Below are 15,000 nucleotides of genomic sequence, written 5' to 3'. Positions count from 1 at the left end.
ATCGTATGGGTCTGCCTCCATCTTGCCGGTTTTCAGTTGAGCAGCGGCATTAGCTTCTGTTTTCAGTTGTGCTGTTTCTGACCACTGGTTGGCCTCTCCCTCTGCTTGGCTTTCCTCCTCCTCCGTCTGACCCGTGTGAATGCTGGCAGCCCTCTGGTTTCTGTCCCTGCTTGTTTGTCCACTTTCTCTCTCCGCCTCTCCCTCTCTCTCTCTCTCCACCTCTCCCTCTCCCTCTCCCACTCCCTCCCGCCCCGCTCCAGGCTCTGTCAAAGGCTCTTTCAGCACAATAGGGCTGGCAGCAGAGCTCTCTGCCACCAGATTGGTAGACTTCCTGGCAACGGTATCTATGGGAGGAGTCTCCTCAAACACCTGTTGCCCTTCCTGCTTTTCCTTGAGCACAGACGGGTTGCGTACCCCTTCCTCCCCCTGCTGGACACATGCTGGTATAGCACCCGGTGCACTAAATGCCTCCTCAGCTTGGGACTGCTCGGAGGTCTGCGTGACCTGAAAAGTGAGCAGGTCTGGGGCCCAACTCACAGACGATTTCCTGGAGCCGCAAGGTGTCGGGGGCTTACAGCTGGAGCTGTCCCTCCTGACCCACTGTTCCCGGGCGGAGCTGAAGTCCACCGGCTGGCTGTCCACACTCAGGTCCTCTGCATCCTCTCCGATGTCCGACAGGAAGACTGGGGAGTCGGGCGGGTCTAGTGACTCAGATTCAGTCTCAGCTGAGGGCTCCTCTGCCACCCCTGAACCCTCCAGTGTGTTGGGTGCATGTATAAGGGTATGCCCACCTTCAGCCAGATCTCCATCATCTTCTTCACATGCTGAGCCCTCCGCTTGTACACCTGGTTCTGAGCCGATGGTTGACTGGTGCTCGGTGTTTACGTCTTCTGGGGTTTCCTCCGCTTGGACGACTTGGGGTTCTGCCTCTTTCTGGGTTCCTTCCTTCCACGCCCCCCCCTCCTCGGTTTGTCCCGGGGGTCCCTCTAACGGAGGTGCTGGTGGCCTCTCCTCAGTCTCCACAGACTTCACAATGGCGTCTTCACTCTCTACATCTGTGACGCTCTCAGCAGGAGGGGAGCGGTCAGTGGCTGAAGGAGAAACGGTATGACCGTCATCTGACCCACTGGGATCTTCGACCGCCTCGGGTTGAAGATCTGTGGGATCGACACAGTTGGGTTCCTCCTCATTTGTCTCGGGAGCGTCGTCTCCCTCTGGCAGTGAGGGCAGTGTGCCACTCCTCCCCCTGTCCTCTGTGCTGTCCAAATCAGCCTCTCTGCACGCCTCGCTGGCCCACTTGGCTAGGGAATCAGAGCTCTGGGGGCTGGCCATGGGGTCGGTTGCTATGGTGTTGTGTGTTTCTTATTGTCCTTTGATTCGTTGACGTGGAGCCAAAGGGGTTGTTAGAATTCCAGTTCTCCGCAGGCGGTCAATCTGAAACAAACAAAGCACAGGAATGACTGATATTATGCAGTGCATCACCAAGTTTTCAACCTTGAAGTACTGCACACACACACACACACACACACACACACACACACACACACACACACACACAGAGAGAGATAGAGAAAGAGAGAGAGAAAGAGAAAGAGAGAGAGAAGCATACATAAACAGTCAAGAAACGAAGAAACAACACATAAATCCCTTGATCATTTCAGCCATGTAACGCCCTGCTAAAACAATAGCCTGACTCCTTGTCGTGTGTAAAAGCATTAGCCTCCCCTCCCCTCCCACCCTTACTTTAAGCACTGTTCCACTGTTCCTAATGGATGTCTGCACCTCTGATGCTCCAGGCTTATCCATTACATATTCCCCATGTGTAGGTCCTCAATTTGTTCAGCTGGGCGAAGGATGGGAGCTTTTAATTAGATCACCTAATCCATATTGAAAAGCCCCCATCGCACTGAGGGCCGGAGACAGATTGGGAGAAATGTTCCTCGCTGAGCTGATCCCCTAATGAGGAAAATGTTAAATGTGGTTTGGGTCAGACGCGGAAAGTTGGCGCATTCCATTTACATTTTTTTGGCACATCCCCACGTCTGATATGGTTGTCGGTGCGGGTGATTATGGAGGCCGGGCGTGTTAATCTTCCCCGTCCAGTGCCTTTAGGGATTCACATCTGCTGGATGGGGGTGAGAGACTCGGAGAGCTTCAGGAGTCCCTGAGCAACATGTGAAGTTTCCTGCTGAGTCGCGGCAACATTTAATAATCAGCTTACAGCTCTTGAGAACAGCTCAGCTCAGCCCCGGTGGTGCTCCTGCTCGCTACGCGGTGTTACGGCCGCGCCGGCCTGCTGACCGCCAAGGAGGGTGGCTCTCTCTCTCTCCGTCAGACCTCTCCTCGCTCCCGACCCCCTCTTTCACTCTTTCACCAAAACTTCTTCTTCTTCTTCTTCTCTGCTGCTGCTAACCTCAATACCACTGTCCTTTTTCTATTTCTGTATTTCAATCTATTGCCACTCTCAAGATCTCATCATCTGACCTCCCTCACACACTCTCTCCTTCTCTCTCTCACACACACACACACACACATATATACACACACAACACACACTCTTCATAAATCTTTCCCTGCAGGACCTTCAGCCCAACCTATTTTATTCCCTCTCTGTAGTTCATCTCTCTCACTCGTTCTCTCTCATCTTCTCTTCATCCCTTTCTCCTGCAACCTCTACTTTTCTCTCCGTTTTTTACATTCCGCTGCACAATGTTCACATGTCTGTATTCATCCTTCTACATCACTTTAATTTTTCTCCAACAGTTTTGACAGCCCCTGTCAATCAATCTGATGTACGTCCTTATATCCATCTGTAATCTCCCAGTCAGAGAACAGCTACCCAAAACAAACGGGGGGAAAAAACGTTTCTTGCTTACTGACCCGGTGAGGTTTTTGGCACAGCTCCTGTGGGGGATGATTAGTGGAGGTATGTAGGGCAGAGAGCGCTGGCGATGAGAGACTGACCTCGTGTGGCTGCCCCCCCTGCACCCCGGGTGCCCAACCTACCCCAAATCTGAGTGGTGTCGAAGCCCTCACACATGGGCCCGGGTGGGAACCACAGACACAGGCTAAGGACAGCCTGCCCAAAACGCCCAGACTGTTCTCCCTCTTCATCAAAATATGCAGAAACGGGCCTTGTGAAACTGGCTTCAGTTCAATAAAATGGCCCAACACAATGACTTTTATGAAAAAGACATCCACAGACTGAAGGACATGCATAGCTCAAGGTGACACGTTCATGTATTTGGAGGACACATTATAATTACAAGAACGGGTAACAAGGTGCTCCAGCCTTAAGAAAATAATCTTTTAAAATTATAATTGTGTGTGTGTGTGTGTGTTTACAATTCAGTGACTGCCGACTCATCTCAGTCTAATCCCACTCATACACTATTTATTTTCTCCCCTGCAGTTCATCTCGTATTTGCATTCAAGAATGAGTAACAAGGTGCCCCAGCCCTGAGAAAAGAATCTTTTCATCTCGGAGGAGTGGGAGAGAGTTATTTTGCGTCATTTTTAAGGAGTTGGTGAAAAATTAACCACGGGGAAACTGCTTACATAAAGAGCCAGTTGCCAGAGGGTGGAAAACTGCTTTTGTCTTCTTTCAAATCAAGACAATTCCCCATGGTGGGCAGACAACGCCTCCCATAAAAGGATTTCTACATGGTATTCAACATAGTCTATATATACATATATTTGAAGACCTAGAAATATTATGCTCGTGTTTTTTGTTCTTGCATTTTGAAAAGCAGTAGATAAACATCTAAATATGGCTGTGCGTCATCCAATCGATACTAAATTAGCATTGGAGGTGTTGACAATGATGTTGGCCGTTTCAATATCGGCAGTTATAACTATCCACTGTTCCCACAACAGTATGAAGCTAAACAGGTGTCGTGCCGTGTAATTCAATTAGGTGAGGATTAATATCCCAGAATGGGATTAAAATTGGTCCGTCAGTTGTATATCTGTCTCCTCACAAGCGGGTGTATGAAAGACAAGTTGAAAAGCTATCACTTAAGGTGATGATGTGTATTTAAACCACTGTGTTTAACACCAATGAATTCTTCTTTTGAGAGACAACAAATGACATGAGTGTCCTCACCTATTTAACTTCCACATGTATGTGGTTTAATCTGTGTTGCAGCAATCGATTTGACTAGCTGACTGTACAGGTAAACTGATCCAAGTGACCAAGTTAACCGTGTGTATATGCATTCAAAACCTAAATTGCACAAATACCAGACAGTCATTGGTCGCTTTGTTGGTAACAGAATAATCGATGTAGCCAATGCACACAAATGTTTTAGTTCTGTGCAGACATTAAAACACATCTGCTCCCTTTGGATGTAGTTCATTAGCTGTAGATCTGGACACAAGAATGTCACACTTAAACTCCTGGGCCTGCTTACTCGACTGTAACATTATTGAGATCAATAATAAGAGAAGATTATACTAAATTTTTCTGCAGCTACATGTACAGTGTCAAACATCAAACTAGTAAATAAGTAAGGAAGAACTTCACACACATTACCTGTGCTGGAGATTCACTTGCACTCTGAACAAAACTTTAGTCAGTCAGTCAGTCACATATAAACACACTCTACTGGTAACGCATTTCTGGAGTCGGAACCTGCCTTCCAAGACTGTAAATCCCTCCTCTCCTGATGCATACAGGTTAACCCCCCCCCCCCCCCCCCCCCCCACACACACACACACACACACACACACACACACACACACACACACACACACACACACACACACCTACCTAACTCACTCTCACCCCACCCACTCTCTACTCCCCCGCCCTTGCAATTAAACATTCACTGTTCATTTGTCTCACACATAAACCTGTGGTGAATGGCGCTGTGTAAATCTGGGCTCGCAGCTGTAATCCTCAGAACAGACCCACATATCTTTGGCAGCCGCAGTAAGTAGAGCCGCTTTCCTCCCCGAGACAATGAAGCAGACATCTTGCTAGTTTGGTGCCTTTACACGGTATATCACTCATATATCTACTAACGCCTCCTATGAGTTCCTACTTAGTGCTCAGTAATCCGTGTTGGGCTTGGGGAAAGAACTGCACACAACAGTAGGGTGTTCTGTATGATGAACGAAAAAAAATATATTTTCTCCTTGCATTTGACATCTCCATTAGATTTCCAATGAAGAATTTGATGCTAACTTCAGTGATGGCTGTCAGTTAGCACTTACATCAGAATAAACAATAACATTTTACAATTTGTACAAGTGGATACAGGGTCAATATGTTAAAAATGCATACACACGTGAGTACACACGCACACTTGCACAATGATTCTCAGTTGCTAAAGCAATGATTACATCGATATTGTGTAACATTCACATAGTTTCTTTCATTCAACAAGTTGCCAATTGCAGAACAAATATTCCATACAATAAAACCCTCCACTCCCTCATCTAGGTTGGGCGATATACGTACATAAAAGTTCACTGCAGAAAAAATACTTTTATACAATTTTCTAAAACTCCATTTTGGTGCAATTCAAAGCAAATCATTTTACAAAACAATTAAAACAACGTCCTCCATTTCACATGAAAAACCACAATAAAGCCAAACCACATTGGTGTCCAAGTGTAAGTATGTAGTGTCACCCCACTTTAATGAACCCTCAAAGACCCCTCGCAGATATCATGGCTAAGAGTTGCCAAGCCCTGGAGGAGTCTCCTGTTTTAAGATGAAAATAAAGGTTCCTGGAGTGAAAGGACAGCCATGCAGACATCTCTGCCTTCACAGGGTGATGTAACGCGGACCCAGATCACTGTAAGCCCTTGAGGCCTTTTAAACAGAGTTGGGATCGTTCCAGAAGATCTTTAAAAGGAGGCCGCCAGCTAGGGCACACTTCAGAGCGAGACACGAGGGGGCACGCGGGCGTGGAGCATCATCAGTCACTAACTGCACCCTCACAGTTGCCGTGGCAAAGTTCACATGATCGGCTCCAGGTGGAGTCCCCGTCTCTGTGGAACCTGGTCTCTGTCTCGCCCCCGCCACTCCACCTCGGGGCCACGGGGCCACGGGGCCACGGTCACCAGAGAAACAGGGTGTCCCACTCACTGACTGTCTGGTTCAGCAGAGGGACCTCAGTATCCAAAACAGAATCAAAACAAACAAAAAAGAAGAAAACAATTCTTCCCCCGGCTGTAGTCAGTCTGGCTCAAACCGCATTGCCTTCCACTACACACACCTGTGATCGATGGCAGTGAGGCCCTTCGGAGCGAGTGCACTCCTGATAAGAGACACGAGCAGAGATCAAGGAGTGCTCTGGACAGGTGGCAGTTGACAGTGACAGAACAGGTCTCTCTCGCCTCACAGGCGGGGAAAACAATGGAGTTGAGCAATTGGCCTCGGGGCAATAGCAGGGATGGGTGGCCATTGTTTCTTTAGTCCCTTGAGGCATAGCATACAGTAGAGACAGGCAGTAGAGAAGGCAGTAGATTAACATGGATGGTGGAAGGAAAGAATGGAGGAGTAAGAGAGATGTGGATGTTGGGGGGAGGGGGCGGCGCTGGGAGGATTGGGGTTCACATGACGGAGCAGCACTGGCAAGTTTTCCGTTTGGGGGCGTCCCCCCCCTCGCCCCCTCGCCGTGGAGCGGAAGTGTCCGTCTGCGGAGCCGTTTTGGGGGCCAGCAGGGGTTCCTGCTCCGCCTGCGGCTCTGAACGCGGGGGTTTGGCGGGGGAGTCCGCCGCTTCGTCCAGGGGCACGTCCTGAAACTGGCTTGGGGAGCTGGGGACGGTCTCAGGGGTGGAGGAAGGGGCGGGAGCGGTGGCTGGAGCCTCCAGGCCCTCCTCCTCCTCCTTCAGCTCGTTGGTCTCTGGCTGCTGGCTCTCGTCCTCAGCCGTGGCGTTGGGTGTGGCCGGTGCAGCTGGGGAGTACACGGGCACCTCTGAGGTCACAACAGCGCCCTCTCTGGGCTCAGGTTGGGGTTGCACCTCAGTAGCTGTGGCCTCTGCAGCCTGAGGCGCTGCTTGTGCTTCACTGGGCGTCTCTCCACCCTCCCCGCTCTTCTCTTCCTCTGTTGCGTCAGTCTTCCGCTCCGTGACCTCCGCCTCTGTGTCTTTCTCTGCCTCAGTGGGGGCCTGGGGTTCAGCCTCTGTGGCCCCTGCCTCCTGGTTCTCTGGGTCAGTGGGGGCCTCAGCCACGGGGGCTCCAGAAGCTTCTGTCTGGCCCTCGGGATCTTCCTCCACCTCCTCTCCCTCGTCCGTGATGATCACTCTCTCTGCTCTCATGATGGCCCCCCCGTCATCGTCATCGTCCAATCCCTCACCCTCACTCTTCCCCGCATCACTGAAGCCCAGGAACGTCATGGTGACGGCACCATCGCCACCACCAGGCCCGTCACCTGCTTTGGTAGCTGGTCCATTAGAAGTAGGCACTGCCTCCCCTACCACCCCTTTCGCTGCTGACTCAGAGAGCGACGCTGACGTTGCCATAGTGACAGTTTCTTCTGGAGTGCTCTGGATCTGCCCCTGTTCCTCGGTAGACGGCTGCGCGGCGTCTGCCTCAAGAGCAGGCACGTCTGTGGCCACCTCGCCATTAGGACCCTTGTCTTCAGCCATCACCGGGGAAACCGAGGTAGCCTTCACGTCGTCCTCAGCTCCCACCTCCACTAAAATCAATAAAGAGAGGGAAGAGAGGGTGAAATTGGCTGGAAATGACAGCTAGCCGCTTCCTGTTGGAAGTGCTCTTGCCAGTAGATATCACAACCTCCTACATTATCACTTCTGCAAATAGACCTCAAGTGCGATGAAGAACACACAGGTTGCACTTATTCAGCTTGACATGATGAAGGACAGAGGTTGTCAAACTTTATTACAGTCCAGAGGACAACTGAAATGGAATGAGAGTTTAGCTGAAGCAAAAGTTGAGGTTGAACAAAGTTCAAGTTTTGCGATCAAGTATAAGCATGTGACGGAATTAAAATATTTTTAAATTTTTGATCTGAGAGAAACAATAATCCGTAGAGTAAACAGAAGCAAGCTGTGCAAATAAGGAAGGAACAAAACAATTGCACAATATTGACGTCATTTCAGAGGGTCGAACATGCCAAACAGGTTATTACATTACAACTAGTGTCAGTGCCATTGAATACAAGGCAATACATAAATGAACATCAAATGTACTATTGAAAATATGCCAATATACTGTAGTATATGCCTGAAGGAAAACTGATTTAAAAAGACTTAGTGTCGACTGTGGCTATATTACAAACGATCATTTATGTTCTTCCGGAAGATACACGAGCCAAGGCCTCTCTCTGGACTCTGGACTCGGGCAGTACAACGTCAATATTTCAAATTCACCACAATGAACTGGGACTACAACAGGAAACTTGGCAAATAAATGAGTAATAAAAAAAAGCACCTACACTCCTTAAGAGGGTCAGAGAGGGAGATGCAATGAGTGCAGAGGAACGAGAAACAGTCAAAGAGAAGAAAGACTCAAGGCTTAATCCAAGAGAGGGAGGTCAATAAAATCAGACACCTATTCACTCTCTTTAAGTCAAGACACACTGCAAAAACATCATGGGAAAAGCCTGCTAAGAAAGAAAGGAAACTCTCTTACTTGTTCCATTTCCTTGTCCATTCTGCAAAACGGTTTCCTTAAGGGTCGAGTCTGCTTTGAAGAAAAGGAACATGAATTAATCATCTCAACACAGTCAATCAGAAATATTACATCAAGATCCCCCCCCCCACCCCACCTGAATACAGCCCACCCTTTATGGAAATCAAGTCCATTCCACTAATGAGAAGAACAGTTGGAACCCTGGCCTGAAAGGGCACTGGTGTTCAACAGGTTCCAGCCTGTTCATTTCCTCTCTCTCTCAGTGTGCAGTATCAGGGGACAACAGATGGCCACACGTAGAACAGGTGTTGTCCCTGGCAAACAGACGGCGTTCACTCACCTGTCCCAGCGTCCTCCAGGATGTGGACGCCCTATTGGAGGACAAGAGACAGAAGGGAGGTCAGACTCTCGCCCCTCCAGGCCCCTTCATGAATGATCAGACTCGGTAACAGGACACGGTTGTGTTCATGATGCCCATTAATGAGACAAGCTGCTGCAACAAACAGCCCCTTTGCCATTCCCTCGTACACTCGTGTTAACACTCATCATCAACTGAAAGTAGGCCACTGTGTGACTCCCTGCCATACTTAAATGTTCATTAAACTTTTGTTCAGATGGACAGCTCTCAGGGTTCATTTAGAAAACCTCTGTTGTGTTTGTCTGATGTTTCTATTAGTAAAAACTAGTAAATACATTATGGAGTGGTTGTCTGTGGTGATCAAGTTGTCAACAACTCCTGTGTTTCCCATCTAAATCCATCATTGCCTAATTAAGTGTGAATTAGCCACAAGGGGGAGTCCATACATCAGAGTGGCCTGTGTGGATTGAATGAGGCAGGGTTGAGCAATCTGCACTGTGAACTGATCCTGGATCTGGGAAGAGATGTTCCATTTTATTTTGTTGTATTAGACACAGAGGCTGGAGGAAGCTTAATAAATAATCTCTCTGCAACCAGGCCAGAACAAACTGTTCAAGCTCAGTGAAATTAGTGATGCAGATCTGAATGAAATAATTATAGCCTGACATAATTAGACTTCCATGCTCTTCCTTGAATACATTATGCGACGATTCAAACGCCAAGGATTCTAGTTATAGAGTGGTGATTTGTTACTGACATTGCATGCTGGAACATTAAAAATATTAATCTTTTCACAGAAGTATTTTTGTTAAGCATTTTGTCACATTTCTGTTCCTCAGACTTCCAGTCATCAGCTAAGGCTTGAAGTGAAGTAGATCTCGCTGTGAAAGCCATGGCAAGAACAGTGGGGCACCCAGCCTTTGCCCCAGTAACAGACACAGGATCACCCAGCCTTTGCCCCAGTAACAGACACAGGATCACCCAGCCTTTGCCCCAGTAACAGACACAGGATCACCCAGCCTTTGCCCCAGTAACAGACACAGGATCACCCAGCCTTTGCCCCAGTAACAGACACAGGATCACCCAGCCTTTGCCCCAGTAACAGACACAGGGTGGCATCTCACCTCACTATTGCCCTGTGTCAGTCCGTCATTCACCGACACCACAGACACGCCGTCCTCTGCTAGCTTCCCCACCTCTTCCGTCAACCGCTCGGCCTTGGCCTGCAAACTAATCACAAACACAAACACACACAAACACAAACACACACACACCTTTAATCCCTCTCTTGGCAGACGCCGCTGTAAACTTCTTAATGAAATACATAAGGATCACACAACTTAAGCACGCTGGTTTAAAGTCACAGAGCCAAATGGGATTCCTGCCACTTGAGAAAGATGCCATGGATGTCGTATGCAGGTTGATGAGGGCATTTCATTGCACAGCAATTACACCATTACCGTCAGAGCCAGTCGTTTAGAATGAAGCACTCTCAATCACATTAATGACTTAATTTGTCAGAGTCACGCAGTGCACTGAGCAGGTAAATAAATACCCCCAGGCCACAATGAACTAGGTGCTGTGCTCCTTCACAACCCTCTGTAGAGCGGCCATGAATGTGATGCAGTGGGAAGTTTAGATTGCATTCTGAAACCCTTCCTCCATCTTCACGGTACCTCATCTCCAGAGCCCAGGGCCTGGTTCTCCGCAGGTCTGGTGCTTACATGGTGAATGTGGCTCTGTGTCTGTGTGGGGAGGTCTGGTGCTTACATGGTGAAGGTGTGGGCAGGTCTGGTGCTTACATGGTGAATGTGTGGGGAGGTCTGGTGCTAACATGGTGAAGGTGGCTCTGTGTGGGCAGGTCTGGTGCTTACATGGTGAATGTGTGGGCAGGTCTGGTGCTTACATGGTGAATGTGTGGGGAGGTCTGGTGCTTACATGGTGAAGGTGATGTGTGGGCAGGTCTGGTGCTTACATGGTGAAGGTGGCTCTGTGTGTGGGGAAAGCCAGCGCTGCTGAGACCGTACCTGTCGAGGTTCTGCTCCATCTCCTGAGCTTGGGGTCCCCACAGAGGGGAGCGAGGACCTGAGCTGTCAGGAGACAAGGGGGGACCCTCCATCAACCACTGGTCTCTCAGAGACTTCCTCTGTTGGGAGGGGGGGAGAGAGAGAGAGAGAAAGAGAAAGAGAAAGAGAGAGAGAGAAAGAGAAAGAGAAAGAAAGAGATGCAAAAATGAAATAACATTTCAGGTTCTGAGTGGCAGAAAATGTAATTGTGGGAGGATGGTCAATCAGAGTTATGTAGAATAGAATAGAAAGTAGTTTAAAGATGGTGTCAGAGATGTGTGTAATGTGGAATACACACACACACACACACACACAATCATTGTATTCTATTTAGAGTTTATGTGATAGGGACAGATACATTATAAATAGAGTGTCCTTGAGCAAGACACTGAACCCCCCACTGCGCAGCTTGACAACTTCCACAGTAGCCTCCGCCATCTGTGTGTGAATGGGTACATGTCTGAGGCATTAATGTGCAGAGCGCTCTGAGTGCTCTATGAGTAGAAAAGCGCTTTATAAATGCATTTGTCCAATTTAACCATTCATCCAATGCAATGAATCACAGCCTTTATTGCTACCGCTAATTTCCAGTGCCATTCTGCATCTCATCTTGCATCCCACAGAAAGCCACACATATGCCACGGCCTGACTACGTGAATCCCAGTGTTCTCACACGTCACCAGATGAGGCGGTTGGATCCTACCAACATCACTTAAGTCTAAATGTCCTCTCCTCGTCTCCCTCTCTCTCTGCTGCTATCAGAACGCTTCTGGTGAGGGTGGTCTCCTCCCCTGGTCTCCCTCTGGTGAGGGTGGTCTCCTCTCCTGGTTTCGCTCATGGCCTGGATCCCAGCAGGCACAGTGCCTCCTTCTCCTTTCATCCAAAGCAAACAGGCAGGCCACCAGCTCATGTCCTGCCCTGTGCTCCAAGTCAAACAGGCCTCTGCTTCTCTCGCCCTCTCTCTCTCTCTCTCTCTTACACTCTCGCTCTAAGTCCAGCCAGGAAATACACGGCGAGCACTTCCTTCCTGTATGGCTCAAAGCCTTTCACAGGGTCCTGCTCTCGCTGGCTCCATTTCAGTCTCCTAGTTTCTCTCCTTCTCTCTTCCCCTCCTCTCCTTCTCTCTTCCTCTTCTCTCCTTCTCTCTTCTCTCCTTCTCCACTCCTTCTCTCTTCCCCTCCTCTCCTTCTCTCTTCCCCTCCTCTCCTTCTCTCTTCCTCTTCTCTCCTTCTCCACTCCTTCTCTCTTCCCCTCCTCTCCTTCTCTCTTCCTCTTCTCTCCTTCTTCTCTCCTTCTCTTCCTCTTCTCTCCTTCTCCTCTCCCTCTCTTCCTCTTCTCTCCTTCTCTCTTCCTCTTCTCTCCTTCTCCACTCCTTCTCTCTTCCCCTCCTCTCCTTCTTCTCTCCTTCTCTACCTCTTCTCTCTTCCTCTCCTTCTCTCTTCCTCTTCTCTCCTCTCTCCTTCTCTACCTCTTCTCTCTTCCACTCCTTCTCTCTTCCCCTCCTCTCTTTCTCTCTTCCTCTTCTCTCCTTCTCTCTTCCTCTTCTCTCTTCCCCTCCTCTCCTTCTCTCTTCCTCTTCTCTCCTTCTCTCTTCTCTCCTTCTCTCTTCCTCTCCTCTCTGCCTGTTCTCCGCTCACGCCTTCTCTCTGTCTCGTCCTCCACCTCACGCTCCACCCTCACTGGTCTGATGCAGCCCCCTGTTTTGTGCCTCAGCCACACAGTTCAGTTCAATCACCCGTCACTGAGCTCTGCCTTCTGCAGCAGTGCAGCACCATCAGCCCTGTCAGCCTACATCCACAGTCCATCTTCTAGATGACAACATGGATGAGACCGTGAGTAACTGCACCACAGAAAAACCTCACAGGCTTGGCAATGGAATGGAATGAAAAATGCAATCGCGACAGACTCGAAGAACCACATTCTGCTGAATCACGTTTAGATTCCTGGGGTTGGGTCACCTTTGGTATCTGATTCAGCAACCCAAAATAACCTCTGCTGCATCGGCTCTCTGACTATATGCGGTTTTTTTGCAACTGGGTCAAATCTGATGCCTTGCACCCAGGAGCACCTCCCATCCTGGGGGTTGGGTGCTTGAGGCCCACCGGCCTGGGCTGTGCTCTACGTGGGCCGCGCTGGAGCAGGGAGTGTAGCCGCTCTAAGACCCACAGGAAGTTTGCACAGTTTATCAAAGATTACAGCTTGAAGGTCACTAGTCAAACTCAATGGCCACTGTTCCATGGATCTCAGTCCACTCTGAACACACTTAAAACAAGAGCACTCTTTCTGCAGTCGCACACTTAAACAACAGCACTCTTTCTGCAGTCGCACACTTAAAACAAGAGCACTCTTTTTTTCTGCAGTCTGAGCGCTGCCTGTTTTCTGCCGTGAGCGTGCAGTCAGTCACCCACCCAGCCCCACTGCACGCATGGCTCAATACAGGAAGTGTTTTGCACGAAGGAAAGCTGCGACTGTTCTGCCCTGAAAAAAAACAAAAAACGTACGCGCGCCCACCGCCCACCGCCCTGTTCAGGTGCCATGGCAACACATGATTCATTCATTAAGCTTTCATCCATTTCATTATTCTATTTATCTCATTCGGTTTTTTATCCTGTCCACAATGTCCACGCTCAGCTTTAAAATGTCAACAGTAATCAAGCAGGGCCAACACAGCTTTGAACACGGCGCATGATAAACATCAAAGGGGAAAGTAAATAAACCCCAAGGTGATATTGATTTGAGCACAAGCCCTTTCCCTAGATTATTCCCTGATTTCATAAAAGCACAAAAGAGGATCCCAAAGACTTTCTCCAGGAGGAGAGGGGTCTGCTGGCGCGGATCGCGGAGCGGTAGGAAGTTGGGAATGGCAATCTGAAAGCGGATTAGGAACAATAGGGTAAGTAGCCCTCAGAGGCGAGAATGTAAACACACTCACATAAAAAAAGCCCTTCGCTCGAGAGGAAAAGCCGTCTCCAGCCCCCACCAGGCAAAACCGCTGCTTTCAGGAAGGGTGGATCTATGCGAGTATGCACGTACGGTATGCACTTTAACACTTTAATTGTGTGAATGTAGCTGAAGCTGTGAGAGCCTGTCAGAGTGCGTGGGTGTGGTGTGTGTGTGTGTGTGTGTGTGTGTGTGTGTGTGTGTGTGTGTGTGGGTATATACACATGTGTGAGTGTGTGTGCAAATGTGCAAGTGTGAATTTGTGTGCATGAATATTGTGTGTTCATGAGTCATACTGAAATATGCCAGTGAGAATGAAGCTCAGAAGTAGTGCAGCGTCTTGCTCAACTGCGACTGGCAGCAGGTGAGACATGCGGGTGGCAGCCATGTGCAACATGCGGCTGCAATGCAACCATTCATAAGGGGTTTCACACTTTCATGATGGGAACAAATCTACTGGCAGTACGTTCAGGTTTTTTCTCTGCCTTGCTTATGGTTTAAGTTTAAGTAGAGTTTACTTGAGTTGACTTGAGTTGAGCCTATTTGAGGGTCAAAGGTCACACCTTTTGCTGCTGCAGTCGGACTCTCTCCTCCTCCATTTCTCTCTTGACTCGCTCCTGCTCCTCCTGCAGCCGGCGCTTCTCCTGAACACACAGAGGGAGGCGCAGAGACAGACAGAGAGAGAGAGAGAGAGAGACAGAGAGAGAGAGAGAGACAGACAGACAGACAGAGAGAGAGAGAGACAGAGAGACAGACAGACAGACAGACAGACAGAGAGAGAGAGAGAGAGACAGACAGAGAGAGAGACAGACAAAGAGAGAGAGAGAGAGAGACAGACAGAGAGACACACAGGGAAAGAGACACAGAAGGGAACATCAATAACAAATATAAAAGCTCTCAGTGCCTTGCTGATCTATATATGGACTTTCACAAACAAACTGTGGATTTTGAAGTATGTGGCAGTGATATTATTCTTAGCTGCTGTCTGCGACATTGACAGATAGAATGAATCTATGGCACCTCGCTGT

General features: G+C 48.9%; 2 protein-coding genes across 2 annotated transcripts in view; both read right to left on the bottom strand.

The window, feature by feature from the left end:
• Positions 1–812, bottom strand: part of misp3 (MISP family member 3) — a 5,854-nt gene extending 5,042 nt beyond the window's left edge. Inside the window, exons 1-2 of the mRNA XM_031563795.1 lie at positions 792–812; positions 1–753 (exon numbers count right to left, since the gene is read on the bottom strand). The exon at positions 1–753 is cut by the window's left edge and continues 1,144 nt beyond it. Of these exons, the coding sequence (XP_031419655.1) occupies positions 1–753; positions 792–812 (774 nt within the window). The remainder of the gene's footprint in view (positions 754–791) is intronic.
• Positions 813–6,141: 5,329 nt separating this feature from the next.
• palm3 (paralemmin 3) overlaps positions 6,142–15,000 on the bottom strand; it is a 27,447-nt gene continuing 18,588 nt past the window's right edge. The window contains exons 3-8 of the mRNA XM_031563939.1: positions 14,536–14,616; positions 10,994–11,112; positions 10,091–10,196; positions 8,949–8,979; positions 8,609–8,659; positions 6,142–7,652 (exon numbers count right to left, since the gene is read on the bottom strand). Coding sequence (XP_031419799.1) covers positions 6,565–7,652; positions 8,609–8,659; positions 8,949–8,979; positions 10,091–10,196; positions 10,994–11,112; positions 14,536–14,616 — 1,476 coding nt within the window. The 3' untranslated portion in view covers positions 6,142–6,564. The remainder of the gene's footprint in view (positions 7,653–8,608; positions 8,660–8,948; positions 8,980–10,090; positions 10,197–10,993; positions 11,113–14,535; positions 14,617–15,000) is intronic.

The sequence above is a fragment of the Clupea harengus genome, chromosome 26, assembly GCF_900700415.2.
Source record: "Clupea harengus chromosome 26, Ch_v2.0.2, whole genome shotgun sequence".
Taxonomy (NCBI): Eukaryota; Metazoa; Chordata; class Actinopteri; order Clupeiformes; family Clupeidae; genus Clupea; species Clupea harengus.
The sequence above is the reverse complement of the archived record's forward strand: the minus strand, read 5'-3'. Positions and strand labels throughout refer to the sequence as shown.